This window comes from Sinohyriopsis cumingii, chromosome 2 (genome assembly GCF_028554795.1).
Source record: "Sinohyriopsis cumingii isolate HCF-2022 chromosome 2, ASM2855479v2, whole genome shotgun sequence".
NCBI lineage: Eukaryota > Metazoa > Mollusca > Bivalvia > Unionida > Unionidae > Sinohyriopsis > Sinohyriopsis cumingii.
The window spans coordinates 21,669,685-21,686,089 of record NC_142962.1 but is presented as its reverse complement, the minus strand read 5'-3'; the positions used below and the strand labels follow the sequence as shown (position 1 = coordinate 21,686,089).

The 16,405-nt window shown below is 34.3% G+C and overlaps 1 protein-coding gene across 2 annotated transcripts in view; it reads right to left on the bottom strand.

Moving 5' to 3' along the window:
• The window catches only part of LOC149804449 (adenylate cyclase type 10-like), a 175,717-nt gene that overhangs the window by 145,558 nt on the left and 13,754 nt on the right, over positions 1-16,405 (bottom strand). For both annotated transcript variants that reach the window (XM_089940570.1, XM_089940579.1), the window contains exons 3-6: positions 16,163-16,300; positions 11,400-11,546; positions 9,256-9,461; positions 3,710-3,812 (exon numbers count right to left, since the gene is read on the bottom strand). In XM_089940570.1, coding sequence (XP_089796696.1) covers positions 3,710-3,812; positions 9,256-9,461; positions 11,400-11,546; positions 16,163-16,300 — 594 coding nt within the window. The remainder of the gene's footprint in view (positions 1-3,709; positions 3,813-9,255; positions 9,462-11,399; positions 11,547-16,162; positions 16,301-16,405) is intronic.

Below are 16,405 nucleotides of genomic sequence, written 5' to 3'. Positions count from 1 at the left end.
CAAAGAATGACCTGACCTTACAAATTCATTCTGTGTCAGTTTTCATCATTAAGCAAAGTTTCTTAAGGATAGCTGACTCTGAATTAAGTGAATGTAACCAAAAGTCTACAAGAGTTATTCAAAATATTTTAAACGAACCAACTTTGACAGGACACAATTCATCCAGTGCTTGTCCATACTTAAATACTCCTAACAGAGCGTTCAAACTTCTATTAACTTATCCCTGACTTTTGAAAATGATTTTGCTGACTTGTCATAAATTTTCATTACATTACTCTGACCTTTGGAACCTTGTTATTCTTATGTATAATTTATACTGAGTGCTTGACTTTTGTCCGTGACTGAGGACAGAGTTTTGTGTGTACATGAGTTTTGTCATGTTTGTAAGTTATAAATAAATTGTTTACTGATACTAGAGTTCAAGGTATAGCCTTCCTTACAAACTTAGAATGTTCTGGAAGCGAACTTGTAACCCATATTCTGGGCATTTTATTGTGTCTTAGGTCAAGCGAAATTAGTATATAAGAATAAGGTAAACAAATTATGCATTCCTCTGTTAAGATCAGTCTGCGAAATCATATACTGTCATGCTCAGATATAACTTGAAAGGAATCATTTAGTTAAATTATTTATTTATTTATTGGAATTACAAAGTGCTCATTGACTTTTTGAACTAAAACACTATCTTGGGATCAATGTGAATTCATTCAAAGGCATTCTGAATCATATCATTGGGATACATCAAGACTGTTGTTTGATCAACTTATTCAAGACTATAAGTACATGAGCATGTTTGATAGTGGCATTCATTTGGAACAATCTATACTTTTCTTTTGGAGCAAACATTTACAATTATTTGGGATTTAATTCTCTATGCTGTAAGTTCCTCTTAAATTTTCACTTTGTAACTTAAAGAAAAAACTTATTTGCTAATGTTACTAAACATGTAAGTTTCACTTCTTTCTGCAACTTAAAGACCAAAGAGTTGCAAGATTTTATATATATATATATATATATATATATATATATATATATATATATATATATATATATATATATATATATATATATATATATCATCTATTTAATTTATAATGTAGTTTTTATTTAAATCATTTGGGTTTTGTGATGTTTATATTCTAATTCTTTAATTCGTTGTCTGGCTAACACTATAGTAAAGTATATGTATGCTACTTTGTAGGAATCTCATTCATAAGCTAAGGCTGATCACTAAGGCCAAGTCAACAACTATTTAGGCCAAATATGCACACATTAATTCAAATGGAGGTCACATAAAAAAACATGTAAAAGTAGGAGTGCATTTGCCATGTTCAGCTATCATGTACACCCTAATTGTTGATTACCTTTGGATAGTTTCCAGATTAATAAAAAACTGATAGAATAATATTCTAGGAATTCATTCACTGTAAGTTATTTTTAATTCTTTCACATTGTTTGATTTTATATTTTATTTCAATACACCACTCCCTCGATAACTCGTGAACCTGCTTATAATGCGGGGTCAGGTGTGGATCCCATTTTTTAAACCAGAAAATATCCCCAAAATTGATTGCAATTTGCTGAACTTGAAGAAAATTGTGATCCAAATTGGTAACGTAAACTTTGATGTATTGCTCATCTAAAACGGTAGACTGGACCTGGAAATTTTAATTAACACTATGAAATATTAAATTTAAAAATAGGTCACACAATTTTTTACATTTTCTTTCCAAACGACGTTCCTAGTACATTGCAATTAACGATATGTAAGGAAATTTTGATCAATGAAAATGTCACTTACGTCGAGTGGAGGCAGTACTTTAATAAATAAATACAAATGAAATTTTTTATTTATTGAAATTTGTGTTCTAGTTCCATCTTTTAGTTCCTTTTAAGTGTAATCGTAATAAATGCAATGTATCCTCTTGTAATTAAACATAAAATGCATCAATCTACCATAACAGCTGTGTCTGCTAGCATTTCTCTGAAAACCTAATAAAGTGCCGACTGTGTTTTGAAAACTGACTTCCGGAAGTATTTGTTGTATTACTGCACAGAATTAAAATCTGGCCTCCTTTGTATCATCACGTTAATCATGTCTTTTGAATCAAATAAAGGAGGCGGAATAAAAGAAAAGTTAAAAGGCACAAAAATCCCACAAAGTTAAAACCTAGCGGACCCGGTCATATGTCGGGTGTACTCACTTCATATGATCAATCGAACACTTATAAATGTTAATGTATATGCAACATAAGACTTTAATTATCTGACTCTTTCATTACTGTGATCAAAGATAACAAGGCAGCCAAGCAAAATGAATACTTCGTAAAATAAAGAGCTTTATTTCACAGATACGGACCATTGTGGGCAAATGAGTTTCAGAGAATTCTTGAACTGGCACTCAGAGATATCCTCAAAGATGATAAGAAGTTTCATTATTACTTCCAATGAAATCACAACATCAATATTGTACTAATTGAACAATACAAAAATTGAGTTTCGATGTAGATGATTGTTGCACGAAATAAATGTCGCTTGTTTTTGAAAAAAGGAAACTTGTTACATGGTGTATCAACAGTTAGTCTAGTTCCCTGCTCTGTGGTCTCCCGATTTGGCAGGATAATATTAAACAACACTACCTTAACCAGACTAATTAAGAAAAGAAAAAGCAGTGACGAAATACATATTTTTTCAGGTACACAAGATGGTTGTTGAAACCAGTTGGAACGATCTTTGATATGTTGGATATTTTGAAAATAAATGTTTTTTAAACAGAATAATGAACAAATTCATTAGAAAAAGCGTGTTATTAAAAATTATTATCGACGTGATTGTAAAATGAGGATTCAGTCAATAAACAGCCCAGTTCCCTAACGCAGCTCCCCCTCAGGTTTTCTTGATGTCAAAGCGATTTTTTAAAATTTTTGGAGGTCCCTGTGTAAATAGCATCTTGCTTATAATGTGGTCTATGCTTGAGGACCCCATTGTGTGCAAGTTATCGAGGGAGAGGTGTATATTTATATTTTAGAAAACTGAGTGCTTGTTGGGTTTACCTTGTCTTCTTACTCAAGTTTAAGCTCCTAAAAGTAACACTGCTAATCAGGACATCAAATAGGTGTTGCTCTACTCAGTGATGCAGCTGGTCAAATGCTGAATAATGCACATTTCAATTTGGTTCCAGAAATGGTCTGTTATCCCTATATTTAATTAATCATCTGAATCAAGAAAAGATTACTGTGCTAGACAATGGCCAAGCACAAACAAAAACATCCACAACCGATTTATTGCTATGTAGATTCGGTTTGGATGTAACAGCTTTGCTTGATACACATATTATAATTATTTCTCACTGAAAATGTATTAGGAAAAATGTAAATATGAGGACTGAAATGTTATTTTGGCAATTAGGAATGAAGAATGCAGTAGCTTACTTCAGTGAATGTGATTCATGTGATATGCATATTGGCTATCATTTTATTCACCCTATTAATGTCCAAAAAGTACAATTCTATCCTCACTTTTTAATATATATTTGAAAAATTTAAAACTTTTCACTCTGAAAACAATGAGAACAGAGCTGTATGAAAAATAATTTCACTTTTACACATTGTAAAAAAGGAAGCAAAAACATTAGAAATATTACATTAACAACCCTTTTTTAACTTCTCTGGTGATGCAGGTGTGACAAAAAATAATGTACTATGTAAACCTTTTTGATTCTTGTCTGGGGAAGATGCTGCATCAGCAGAATAGCGTCTGATGGCATCTGAGGTAATCAAATTTGATTGCTTGATGACCTTAAGTCCCAGTATCTGCAAAGAAAACAGATTAGAAATTCTTTTTTGGAGTCATTCATTTTATCTGGAAAAGTGAAAAGCTTCAACACTGAGCTCTTAAAACATCAACATTCAGGTTAATCTCAAAAATGTAAACACTGAGGATAATTTGAAAAAATTTAAATAGAGGTTAATCTCAATAAATATTAACATTGAGGGTAATAATGTTGTTATATATATGATTTAATTTATATTTGATTTAATTTGTGTTTGATTTTATTTGACTGTTTGTGGGTTTTGGAATCTTTTTATTTTTTTTACATGTCAATGTAATGTAATTTTGTTTACAAGGAATTCGATATTTTCAAGATATTTCAGCTTGATCTGAATCTTTCCATAAATACCTAATAATAGAAATACTTGTTTCTATTTTAGACTTACTTCCTGGCCTTGACTGAGGGTCAAGTAAACAAAATGATTGGTTCTTATCAAAGACATACAGGGGCTACGTGATATTTTTAATGAGGCATTTCCTAAGTTGCGAAATACTTAGTATTAACTCATTTGGCCTCGATCCCATCTGTACATGTGACCCGGTTTCTGTATTCAATGGCCGATCCCACCTGTAGTCGTGGTTTGTTTACTACATTCAATGGCCGATCCTGTCTCCAGTCATGGTGAATGTGTGTTAGATACAATGTCTCTGATTGGATACAAATGGTTATTTTCCAAGAATCAGACCAATGTAAAACCAATCAGAAATGATTTTACTTTCATTTGTGCACATTTGAATTGTTTAGAACCAAGGGTTAATAATTGAGAGCAGTTTCACTACACGTGTTCTGTTGATGAAAAATCGTAAATGATGGCAGACATACAAGTGATTTTTAATGAGAGCAAAAATGAGGAGTTTCTCAGGACTGATCTCGAAAATACTGAGCAAGCAGAGGAAAGATATGTTTGGCAGTTGGATATTTTGCAAGATTTAGATTCGGACATAGAAGTTTCTGAGACTGAATTGTCAGAAGATGAGGATGCTGATAGCGATGATGATAAAGTTCTTGCGGATAAACGTTGCACATAATTTTGTAAAGAGTGTACAAATAAGTTATTAAAGACTTGGATAAATAGAAGAAGAAAAAAATCACTGTGTAGATAAATTCATTTGGAATAATTGGTGAAAATTTTGTGGATTTGTATTGGATATAAGAAGAAAAATTAAGGTAAGAGTGAAAGCATGTGCACGATGTTTACAAAAATTTTCAAACAGGTAAAAACTCTGGAGCACAAGCAGCTAGACACAGCTTAGTGCTTCTGGGGCATAGCAGCAGAGATACTGATAACATTACTAGGGCTGAATGAGTTAATAGTGATGTTTAGAGAGAGAGAGAGAGAGCTGAATTGTTTTTGGCTTTTAAACACTTGATGTCAAGTTGTTTTCTTCTGTTGTGGTTAGCGAATTTTTGAGTTTCTGAATTTTATTTTAATTTTTCGAATTCTAAAAGATTAATTCATGTCTCTGGAAATATTATTGTGTTCATACAGGATTTTTGAACAAAGACACTTCTTAAAGATTTTATTTGGACTTCCAAGACTGGAGGATTAATTATTGTTTTTCTGCAAGGAACTGTAGACTTCTACACAGTACAGGTATGTCATCGCCTTCCATCTTGGATTCTTCGTTGGGACTCAAACTTGAAGTCATTAGAACATTTTATTATTAGGACTTCTAAAATATTATTCGTGGATTATTCTTGGATTACATTTTTAAAAGCTTGTTGTTTTCACTCTTTCTTATGTTACTGTTTATTCGAGCCTGAACACGTAACATAAGAACTGAGCAGCTCATCCTAAAAATTATTTTTGAATTTTGGATAGATTATTTAATATGTATATAATGGTTGTCAACTGCACAGACTATCTTTAATTAGATTTTGCTTACATGACTCGAATGTGTTAAGAGCATAAAATTACAAAGGATCTATAAACAGATGCTGACGTATGTGCTGAAAATGACTAATAATAATCTTATTAACAAAATTTAATGGTGAGTCAAGATTCATTTCTCATTGGCTGATAGGGTTTGGAAGATTCTAGAAGAATTCAGTAACTTGCCATTTGTCATGCTAGCTTGCAAGAATGGGTAATTTCAAGGCAAAATGAGAAGTAAGATCTGTCACATGGGGTATATTGTGAAATATAGTCATCATAGACAGTGTTTATAAGGAGAGAACTGAGCAATCAGTTTAATTCCAATTTCACTTCCCCCATATGTGCCTCGTGATCCCATGAGATGACACTGGTCATGTGGCTGGTCAGAACAATGGTTGCATGGAAGTGTTCAGTTTGGGAGCAAATTAAAGAAGAAAACACCAAAACTTAACAGAGATTTCAGAAGAAAAGTTTTGCATTCATCATTTTTTTGCATTCTGAAGCTCTAATTTCCGCAAACTGGGCTGCACCTTTGCAGAGGCAAAGTGTTGCAGATAGTTCCCAATTTTGAGAGTTTTCACTGAACTTCAATTTCAAGAAAATGGAGGGTGCGAACCACCCAAGGCAGATCCCAGAGGGGACAGGCTTAATGAGTGAAATACTCAAAAAATTGTCAAAAACGCAAAGGAAACGTCACAGATGATGTAAGTATGGGTTCCAGAATGGGTTTGATGGGGAAATGAGTGCAATTTGCCATCAGCAACTGCCTCCATAGATGTGAGGTCTAGTGAGGCACATGATGGGCAGCTGGGAAAAGCTACATTAGGTTGACTATTACAACAAGAAGACATGACGTCATTGTCTGCTATGGGCGCAAGTCACATGACTCCTGCCCAAACAATCAATATGGCTACCCTGGATAAAGATAAAGAATTAGCCATGCAATGTCAGTTGTGGACACTAAACATGGATGTCATGTCCAAAATGCATGCACGCATGACAAAAATGGAAGAGATTTTGGCAAGTGCTGCTAGTAAAACCCAAATGCCTAGCACATCAACTGCGGTTTCCGCAGGATCAGCAAACATTGGTCATTTTGAAAAGGATCTGGACACTGCGCATGAAAAAGGGGACGTCAACTCAGATGTGGATGTTGCAAGGTTAATTATGCCAGATACAGATTCCGCCAAGGTCAATGCAAATGATGATGACGATATTTTGTGGAGTTGGAATGTTTTGTACTTGAACACCAAAAAGCTGGCCCAAATATAGATGAAAAATTAGCGGAAATTCTCAATAAAGGACTACATTCAGTGTTAACCCACGACAAGGTTAAACCATTGCAGGAGAAGTATCCCAGACCAGGATATTATGACAATTTAAAGGTGCCCAGAGTCAATATTGAGGTCTGGAATGCAATGTCAAAACAGGCCAGGAGTGTTGATATATTACTGCAAAAGTTGCAAACTCAGATGGGGCAAATGTTGGTCCCCACCTTATAGGCATTAAAATTGTTTAAAAATCATAAAAACAATCTTCGAGAATTACCGTTGGATTCAGTTAGGGACTTCGTCATGGACAATTTTAAAATGTCATCATTTTTGTTCAATGACTTCAGTTTTAAGCGTCATGAACAAATAAAACCTGAGCTAACAGTCATGTATCACCCATCTGTGCTGGCTTTTTAGAGATAACCTGAATGGGCAGGTAACTAAGCTAAATGAATCCCAGAAGGCTGGAACTCAGCTGCTGGGAAAAATGAAAAAGGAAGCAGCAAAATGACAAGTGGCATCAAATTTTAAAAGTAATGTGCCTTTTTCAGGACGATCTTATTCAAGGGCTAAATACTGTTAAGCCTGACAAAGCCATGCAAAGTCAAATTAAAAAGAGTGTATATTGTTCATTACAATGATGAATCAATTAATTTAGCCGAAAAACTAGTTGTCAACATATTATGCAGATTTAAATGACCAAAAATTCTTTCTCATTATCTATTTAACTCAATACAAGGATAGAAACGTTTTTAAACTAACAATACTGTAAAATATTTACTGTTGATAACAAATTTAAGGCATATGGTAGTGAAGTGCTACTGTAATTCGATTAACATGCGTTAAAGCGTGTTACAATCACTTAATTATCTAAAATCACTTAATTATTTAGTGTCAAGCCAGATTCTTCACATCATGTTGTATATACTGTATATATTGTACATAACAGATAGAAGGCCTCATGGTAGATTAGTTCTGTAACTAACTGAATTACCTTCTCTAAATAAAGTCTTTATTACTATTATCATCATTATTATTATTACTATTATTATTATTATTATTAAAGCTAATTGATCTGGTTGTTTATAACACTGTTTGGTTCATACCACGGTCAGGTTCTGTGGCTCCCAACTACCGTGTTATAGCGGGTTCACATTGTACTAGAACACCTAAATTTTGCTGCCATGTTATTCTGTCAGTGTGTGCATTTGTGTCTCATCTTATCCAACTATCCACTGAAGACAGGGAATTCAGTCACTGTATGCATTTAGATGCAAACTGTGGAGAGGAATTATATATGTGGCAACAATTTCACACAAACTAGAATAATTCATGGATACTTCATTCACAGATTGATTTTGTGGTTATTTCAAAACTCACTGGTTTACAGCTTCATGGGTTGGGTATTTGAAAAAGTTTTTTTTTACAGTGGAGAATGACCTTCTAGGAGTTGTATCCCATGATGATGAGAGCTATTTTTTGGGGTACATAAAGGGGAGGCAAATGCATCATATTCCTGTGTGACAAAATGGCCACAGTAAATATTACTTCTGAAGAGGAGATCAAAATGAATGCATAGAATGAAGTTATTATGAAGATTGGCACAGTAATCAGCTTCAAAAACTTTCATTGCATTCTTTCTGCTAAACACACTGTAACCATTGCTTTATTCCACCTTACATTTCAGAAATTCTATGCACTGTCTTCACAGGTTGATCTACAGCCCTGTGTATGCCCTCACCATCAGTCTTGAAAAAAGAAGCAGATATTTTATGGAACCAGGCTTAAACTCATACTGCCAACAACACTGGACTGAATATTTTCGGGACTTTCATGCTGATATCTAGCTTTGTGTCAAATATGCAGCTTTTGTCAGCTATCACATAGGACACATTAATTTACCCTGTAATGCATTTCAGTTTTCACCTGGAGCATTCTACAAAAAGTGGTACCTTTCTTGCATTAGGTACAAATATATGAAGCTGGTATACAATCATGTTTCATTGAAACAAAGAAACAATCTGGCTTGACTTGCCAGCATTCATGCAGCCTATTACTATTGTGAAATATAATCTGGGAAAGTTTAGTTTTATAAAATTTCCAATTACTGGCTACATGTTAAAGTTCTGCAATTTAGAAAATAGAAAATGTGCAGAACCTCAGTATAAACATTAAATGTAATTCAGAACCATTCAATTATTTCACTGAATAAGGTAGGGACCCCAGCTGTTATGAACAATGAGAGGAAAAATGTCCCCAGATTTCTTTGTATTTACCCTAACATGGATACCGTCCTCCAAAGTCTCCATATTGTACTTGGCCTGGTTACATAGCTTCCATGCTCCTTGGGATAGGACAACATAACCTGAGTGACAGAGATTTTCAGCTACATTGACATCTGTCACTGCTGGGCCAAGTTCCACATAATGACGATACTCGTCATTTCCCAGATAAGTAATGGACATCTCCCCTGCTGAAACACCTATAAAAAAAAGGTAAATAAACTGAACTAATTAAAAACAGACCTGTAAAGTAATGACAAATCAAGCTGTATATAGTAAATGCCAATCACTAACTGTCTACAGCGAGGAGTGCATAAGGATTTGTTAAAGCATACTCTTTCAGAAAGCGAAGGTGGCCACATTTATTTTTGCACAGGTCAAGCCACTTTCCTAATTCTCACAAACCCAACTGGTCATGTTTCAGTGTAGTATGTATAGATAGCTTTGGTGAGAGATGTCTGGATTTAAAGCCTTACTAGCAATTGTGCTTTCTCCTTTCCACTTGCACACCTAGCAACAAAAGTTCATGCCCAAAATTCATACAGCTGTAAAATGTTGTATCAATTTGTTGGCTAATTCAGATAAAATATAAAAGCACAGACTAGTAATCATCATCATCAACACCATCGTCTTCAATGTCTGATAATATATCTTCAAAATGATTCTGCACAATCTTCTTTCTCTTTGATTTTATAAAGTATTGGATAATAAAGATAGAGATTATTATTATACTAGTCCATTGATTGATGCCTGCTGAATTTGGTCATGAGCCCAGGGTCTTGTGTAAGTTAAAAATTACTATTTCCTGTGAGATGTTTGAAGTCCCCAAAAATCTAGTGTCTTGAAATTTGTGGCACATTCTACATATGTAACATGTGGTATCATGTGATGGCAGGCATTTGCAATACTCAGTTAAGCCAATTTGATTTTGTTTTATCTAGTTCTGGTCATGATGACACTTGATCATTGCATTTGCAAGCAAAAATGAAACATATTAGTGACAAGGGGACATAGATGCCAATATCTTGCAATGAGTTTAAATGTCTCTTTGAATTTCATTAATTTTTAGAATACTGCCTTGATTGGACAGAATAAAATGTATCAATTACTTTTTGTGCTTCTTTTCTTTCTTTTTATTTAGTTTTTTCTATTTTTCACTTGTCTAACAGACTTGCTACAGTGATTATAACTATTATTTCTTCTTCAACCCAGGTAAATTTTTACCTTGAAAACTGACCCTCTTGTACCTATCTTTGAACATAAACCACCTGTTTTGAGCACATGCTTTTTGTTTACAGAAAGGGTAGTCTCTCAAGACAGGTTTGACTGTACTGACCATTAGAAATGAGAATTTAGTTCAACTGCATTACCTATTGTATGATGAAATAGACAAATGCAATGCCAAATATTTGTCTACAATAAAGATGGAGCAAACTTCAAAGAGAAAATGGATTAAATTACTTCACTTATGATGAGAAAATTCCATGCCCTGAGAAGTATCTACAGCAAAATCAAAGTTAAGGTATGTGGAAATTTTTGGATGAGATCAACCTCAAGGTATGATCCAGTCCAATCTGGATTGATTGTCACACTATGATGTCACAATGAAAGCTAAACATGTTGATAAACAAATTCATACTTACTTATATTGTGATTTGACTTGATGAGCTCTTTTCTTGCCCCATTTAAAAAAATGGCCACCAATTTAAAAGTCCATAACAGTCGATAATTTTTGTCTGGAAATTTCTTTATGACAGTTAAGGTGCAGAGCATTCAATATTCAGGACTGAATAGGCTTTGGTTAAACAAAATTAGTATTAAATTTTAAAAGAACAATTTAAGATGAGTAATGTGCATACATGACCTGTATGACTTATACTATAATTATTAGGGGATTTGGTGCCAATCTTTCTATCCATCTTGATAAAATAAAATATTTTAGAACTTTTAGTGTAAAACAAACCAAACGACATGAAAATCTTACTTTGCTTCAGTGGACTGGAATTACAAAGTTGTGAAAGGACTCCTTAATGTATTATGATTGGCCAATGTACATCAAAAATGTAAAAAGGTGCAGCACAAAGTTCTCAAAATTGGGACATTTATATAGGTGAAGCCAAAACTAATAAAATGCTGACCTAGCTTGACAGTAAGTTTTACACCGATGTCTGTGTTCCATTCTCCACACTTTGTCTGGATGTCAATACAGCACTTAATCACCTTGTCCACTGTAGATGGCAGCTCCTCCATCTGACCGACTCGCCATATTGCCAAAATGGCATCACCTAAGTACAAAGAGAAAAGTACAGTGCAAATAAGTTACATCAATGTAATCAAGAAAACCAGTAATAGTAAAATCAAACTTTCTTCTAAGGTTTCTTCTGTTCAAATAACTGCAGCCATTTAAAGCATTTGTTTATACAGATAGTCCATTTAATTTATGTTGTCAGTGACTCAAGCCTTGCCTGCTGTCTCTATATAAATTAATTCTGTTTCTGGATGAGTTAATTATCTCTTTTGATTCATTCATTGGTACATATATTTCAATCATTGGTATACATAAAGCCTGATCAAAACTGCTACAGTCATTATTACAAATGATGACTGGTAACATTAAAACCTTGATAACAATGGCAGAACATTCAAATGACAAAGAGAAAAATTTTAACACTAGCAGAAACAATTAATGTCATTGGAAGAAGTGAAGTTAACTCTCCAATTCATATGCTAATATATGTACATGTGATATTCAAAAAATATAAATGTGAATGATAGTTGTATATCTATATTGCTATATAAAATTGAGGGGTCTCAAGTGGCTGAGTGGTCTAAAACACTCGCCTTTACTGCCATCTCACCTAAGTCCTCATAGATTCAAGTCTTAGGTTTGGTCAATGTGGGTATGTCATGTGGGTATGTGAAAAAGCTTGCCAGTAGCTTCCAGTGGGTTGATAGTTCTTACCAGGATTTTCCTGTGTTCTTTCTCCACCAGTTATACTAACCACCATGAGTAGCCTATCTTGCACTTAGAAATGTTGTTAAAACCAATAAAACAACTACAAAAAATTATTTTCTGATGAATCACTGCAATAAGAATAAATATACAATGATTGTGCATATTTCTTTATTTCTTAAACTGTTTTGAATTTCCACCTTAAAAAATGCTCCTTGGCACAAACCTGTTATGACTGACCACCTGTCTTGAGAGATTACTTTTTGTTGACAAAAGGTGTAGTATCTCATGACAGGTTTTACCGAAACAAAATTCAAGATGACCTTCAGAACATGCTTGAGGTTTGAAGTAACATTTTCACTCAGATGTTGTTACATTTTGACCTTTACTTCTGGGTTCAAGAATCAATACATGCTTTTGTAGACTATCAATGAAATTTGATGAAAACTGGAAGCAGGAACATTCCCTTTTTGAACAGAAACAAACAAATATTGCATTGCTGAATACTGGCACCGTCCTGCTATCATCATCAAAATTGGTAAGTAGCTGCCCTGTCCAAATGTACTCTATCTAAGGCTTTATAAAAATTAAGGAAATGACTTAAAAATGTCAAAAGGAAAATCAGTTTTGACTCCAGTGACCTTGATCTCAGACCTTGAAGCCCCCAAATTGATAGGTTTCTGTCTCTACCCTTGGGTACAGAACATGTGAGATTTGAGAAAAAAAATATGATAGTAAATGCATGATATGTAGCAGAAACCATCTTGTCATTGGACAGGTGAACATCACTATCACTATATTCCCCTATACCTTCACTCAGGGATGGGGAAATATCTATTAAATATATTCAATTTTTTCTATGAAATTAAAAATGTTTAGCCATTCAGATTTTTTTTTCAATTTCATCCAGTGACAAAAAAAAACAGGTCCCTTAAATTTCCACATGTGTTTATGTTTACGAAAATTCATTTGTCAGAACTGAAACTGGGCAAATACCAAATTGTTGCTCATTTTGAAGAACTTTTACCTTTGGAGCTTCACATAATAAAAAAATGTGGAGCATAATGTGAACCACACAATATAAACAAGGGCAATGTCAGTAGTTTAGTTTTACCTCTGGAGACGTAGACCCATAAATGTAGAGCATAGCCTGAAAGCACACACAATACGCAAGGGCAGTATGCACAGTTTACAATTTTACCTCTGATGACTTAGACCCATAAACATGAAGCATAACCTGAAAGCATACAATATACACAGGAGCAATGTGTGAAGATTACCATTTTACCCCGGAGACTTAGACCCATAAATGTGGAGCATAACCTGAAAGCATATACAATACACATTACACAATATTACACATTGAGTTTGTTTACTGATAATGCTGATATGCAGTACAGAACATTACACATCAGGTAGATTTACTGATAATGTTGATACAAATTTCTTAAACTACAGTATTTTACCTTTAAACAACATGTTTGTTAACAGAACCTTTAATTAACAATATTTTAAGAAACACCATTTAAAATCTGTAATCACTAAATAGTATAGTTTTTTAGTCATTGTAGATCTACAAAAACAACCCATACAATTGAAGACAGTATGTCCAGTTCCATTATTCACTTTTTCATCATGTTCATATATTTAACAGTAGGTAACACCATTACAACAATTCATGTCATGTTTAACTGAAACTGTCAGATATATTCTGCAATGACATGTCTTGCAAAATGAATCCTGTCATAATAAGAGGTTAAAGAAATACTGCAAAATGAATCAATCACAAGCTGAGTGAGATATGGCATGTACATTGTAATAGCAATAGCTGTTGAGTGAGCTATGGAATACACACTATAATACCATCAGCTGTTGAGTGAGCTATGGCATGCATGTTGTAATAGCAACAGCTGTTGAGTGAGCTATGGCATGCATGTTGTAATAGCATCAGCTGTTGAGTGACGCATGGCATGCACATTATAATAGCATCAGCTGTTGAGTGAGATATGGCATGTACATTATAACAGCAATAGCTGTTGAGTGAGCTATGGCATACACACTATAATACCATCAGCTGTTGAGTGAGCTATGGCATGCATGTTGTAATAGCAACAGCTGTTGAGTGAGCTATGGCATGCATGTTGTAATAGCATCAGCTGTTGAGTGACGCATGGCATGCACATTATAATAGCATCAGCTGTTGAGTGAGATATGGCATGTACATTATAACAGCAATAGCTGTTGAGTGAGCTATGGCATACACACTATAATAGCATCAGCTGTTGAGTGAGGTATAACATGCACATTATAACTGCATCAGCTGTTGAGTGAGCTATGGCATGCATGTTGTAATAGCATCAGCTGTTGAGTGAGGTATGGCATGCACATTATAATAGCATCAACTGTTGAGTGAGGTATAACATGCACATTATAACTGCATCAGCTGTTGGGTGAGCTATGGCATGCATGTTGTAAAAGCATCAGCTGTTGAATGAGGTATGGCATGCTCATTATAATAGCATCAGTTGTTCAGTAAGTCTAGTAAGCTGATATGAGGAAAGATTGAGTTTCCAGTTGTTTCAATCCAACAGCATTGTTTCCATTATTCTAAACTGTGTACAGATTTTGGTAAATGCCGCAGCCTTTTACTGAGGTTCCTAAGTCCATGGGACATATTCCATTCAATAGTTTAAGTCTTTACAATTAGAACAGTAATGTGAGTGGTATATCATTTGTCTAATGCATAATTAATGGTCATCTCTGTAGGCACTTTTTGGGCAAGGTTGACTCTGGAGATTATTGTCCAAGGGTCTCAATGACCTTGGCCTAACATCAAAATATGTGGTCTTTAAGCTTACTATGCAGAAACTATTATATATTTACTAGACTTACCATGATCTTGACCTTTGATCTGTACATCCTAAAATCACTGGGCAAGGGGCTTACTCTAAAACAAACATTGCTGAGCAAAATGAATTTTTTGGACACAAAGACCTTGACCTATGGATCCAAATATCAATAGGCCTCTTCCATATTTTGAGCAAAAACCATCCATACAAGTTTGTCAAGATATATTGCCAAAACTAAAACTAATATGAAAAAAAAATGTCGTTCAGTCAAAATTACCTTGACCTTAATTGACATCATAAGCCCCAAATTTATAGGTATCTTTCTCACTTAAAGTGTAAGCCATCCACAAACTGTGGTGATGGTGCATGGTAAAGAACTGAAATTTTTGTGCAGAAACAATTTTTCATTTAAAAGTGACCATGATGTTTGACCTTTTCAGGCCAAAATCAATACACTTTCTTGTTTACTTTCTTTTGTGGAAAACTAATATTATTGTGAGGAAACCATTTTTTCTTTCTTTCAGTAACAGTAGCTTTAAGCTTTGTCCTTTTGACCCCAAAACTGATAGGGTTTATCCTTATCCCAAGTGCAAGTCATCCACAAAGTTTGGTAAAGGTCTGTGATGTAGAATAATGCTATGCTGAAACCATATTTATTATTTCAGTCACACTGACCTTGCCCTTTGACTTGTTCATCCTAAAATCAATAGGTTTCTGTGCTATGATAAGTGCAAGCCATCCATGATATTTGGTTGATGTCAGTGATATAAAAACTAATGTTACTGAGCAAAAATCAGTTTTCTTCTTCAGAGTGACTAACTTTTTCCCTTTTAGTGAAACTCAATAGATTTCTTTCTTACCCCAAGAACAAGCCATCCACAAAATTAGGTAAATATAGATGATGTAGCAGAAGTAGATGGACAGATTGACAATATCATAGTTATATATGCCCTGCCCTTAGGCAGGTGTATACAATTACAAAGACTTCTCAAACACTGGGAGATGCAGACAGATGAAGTGGGCAAATTTTCCCTGACTCATACTAGATACAACTCTGTCCTAGATAACCAGTCTTCCCTTAAACACAAAGTCAGCTCACCTGCAAACTTGAGGATGTCCCCATCAGAGGCCAGGATTTCCTCTACCAGAGCACTGAGGTATTCATTAAGAGTTCTGGTCAATTGGTCGATCCCAGCCTGCTGCATTGTGCTGTACTTTTCACACAATGCTGTAAATCCTGAAATATGGCACAACCATAAAAAACCTGAATGTTTATAAATCTAAAGAAAACATTTTCCTCAAGGATTATATTTAACCATCTAAAGAATCCAAGATTTATTTC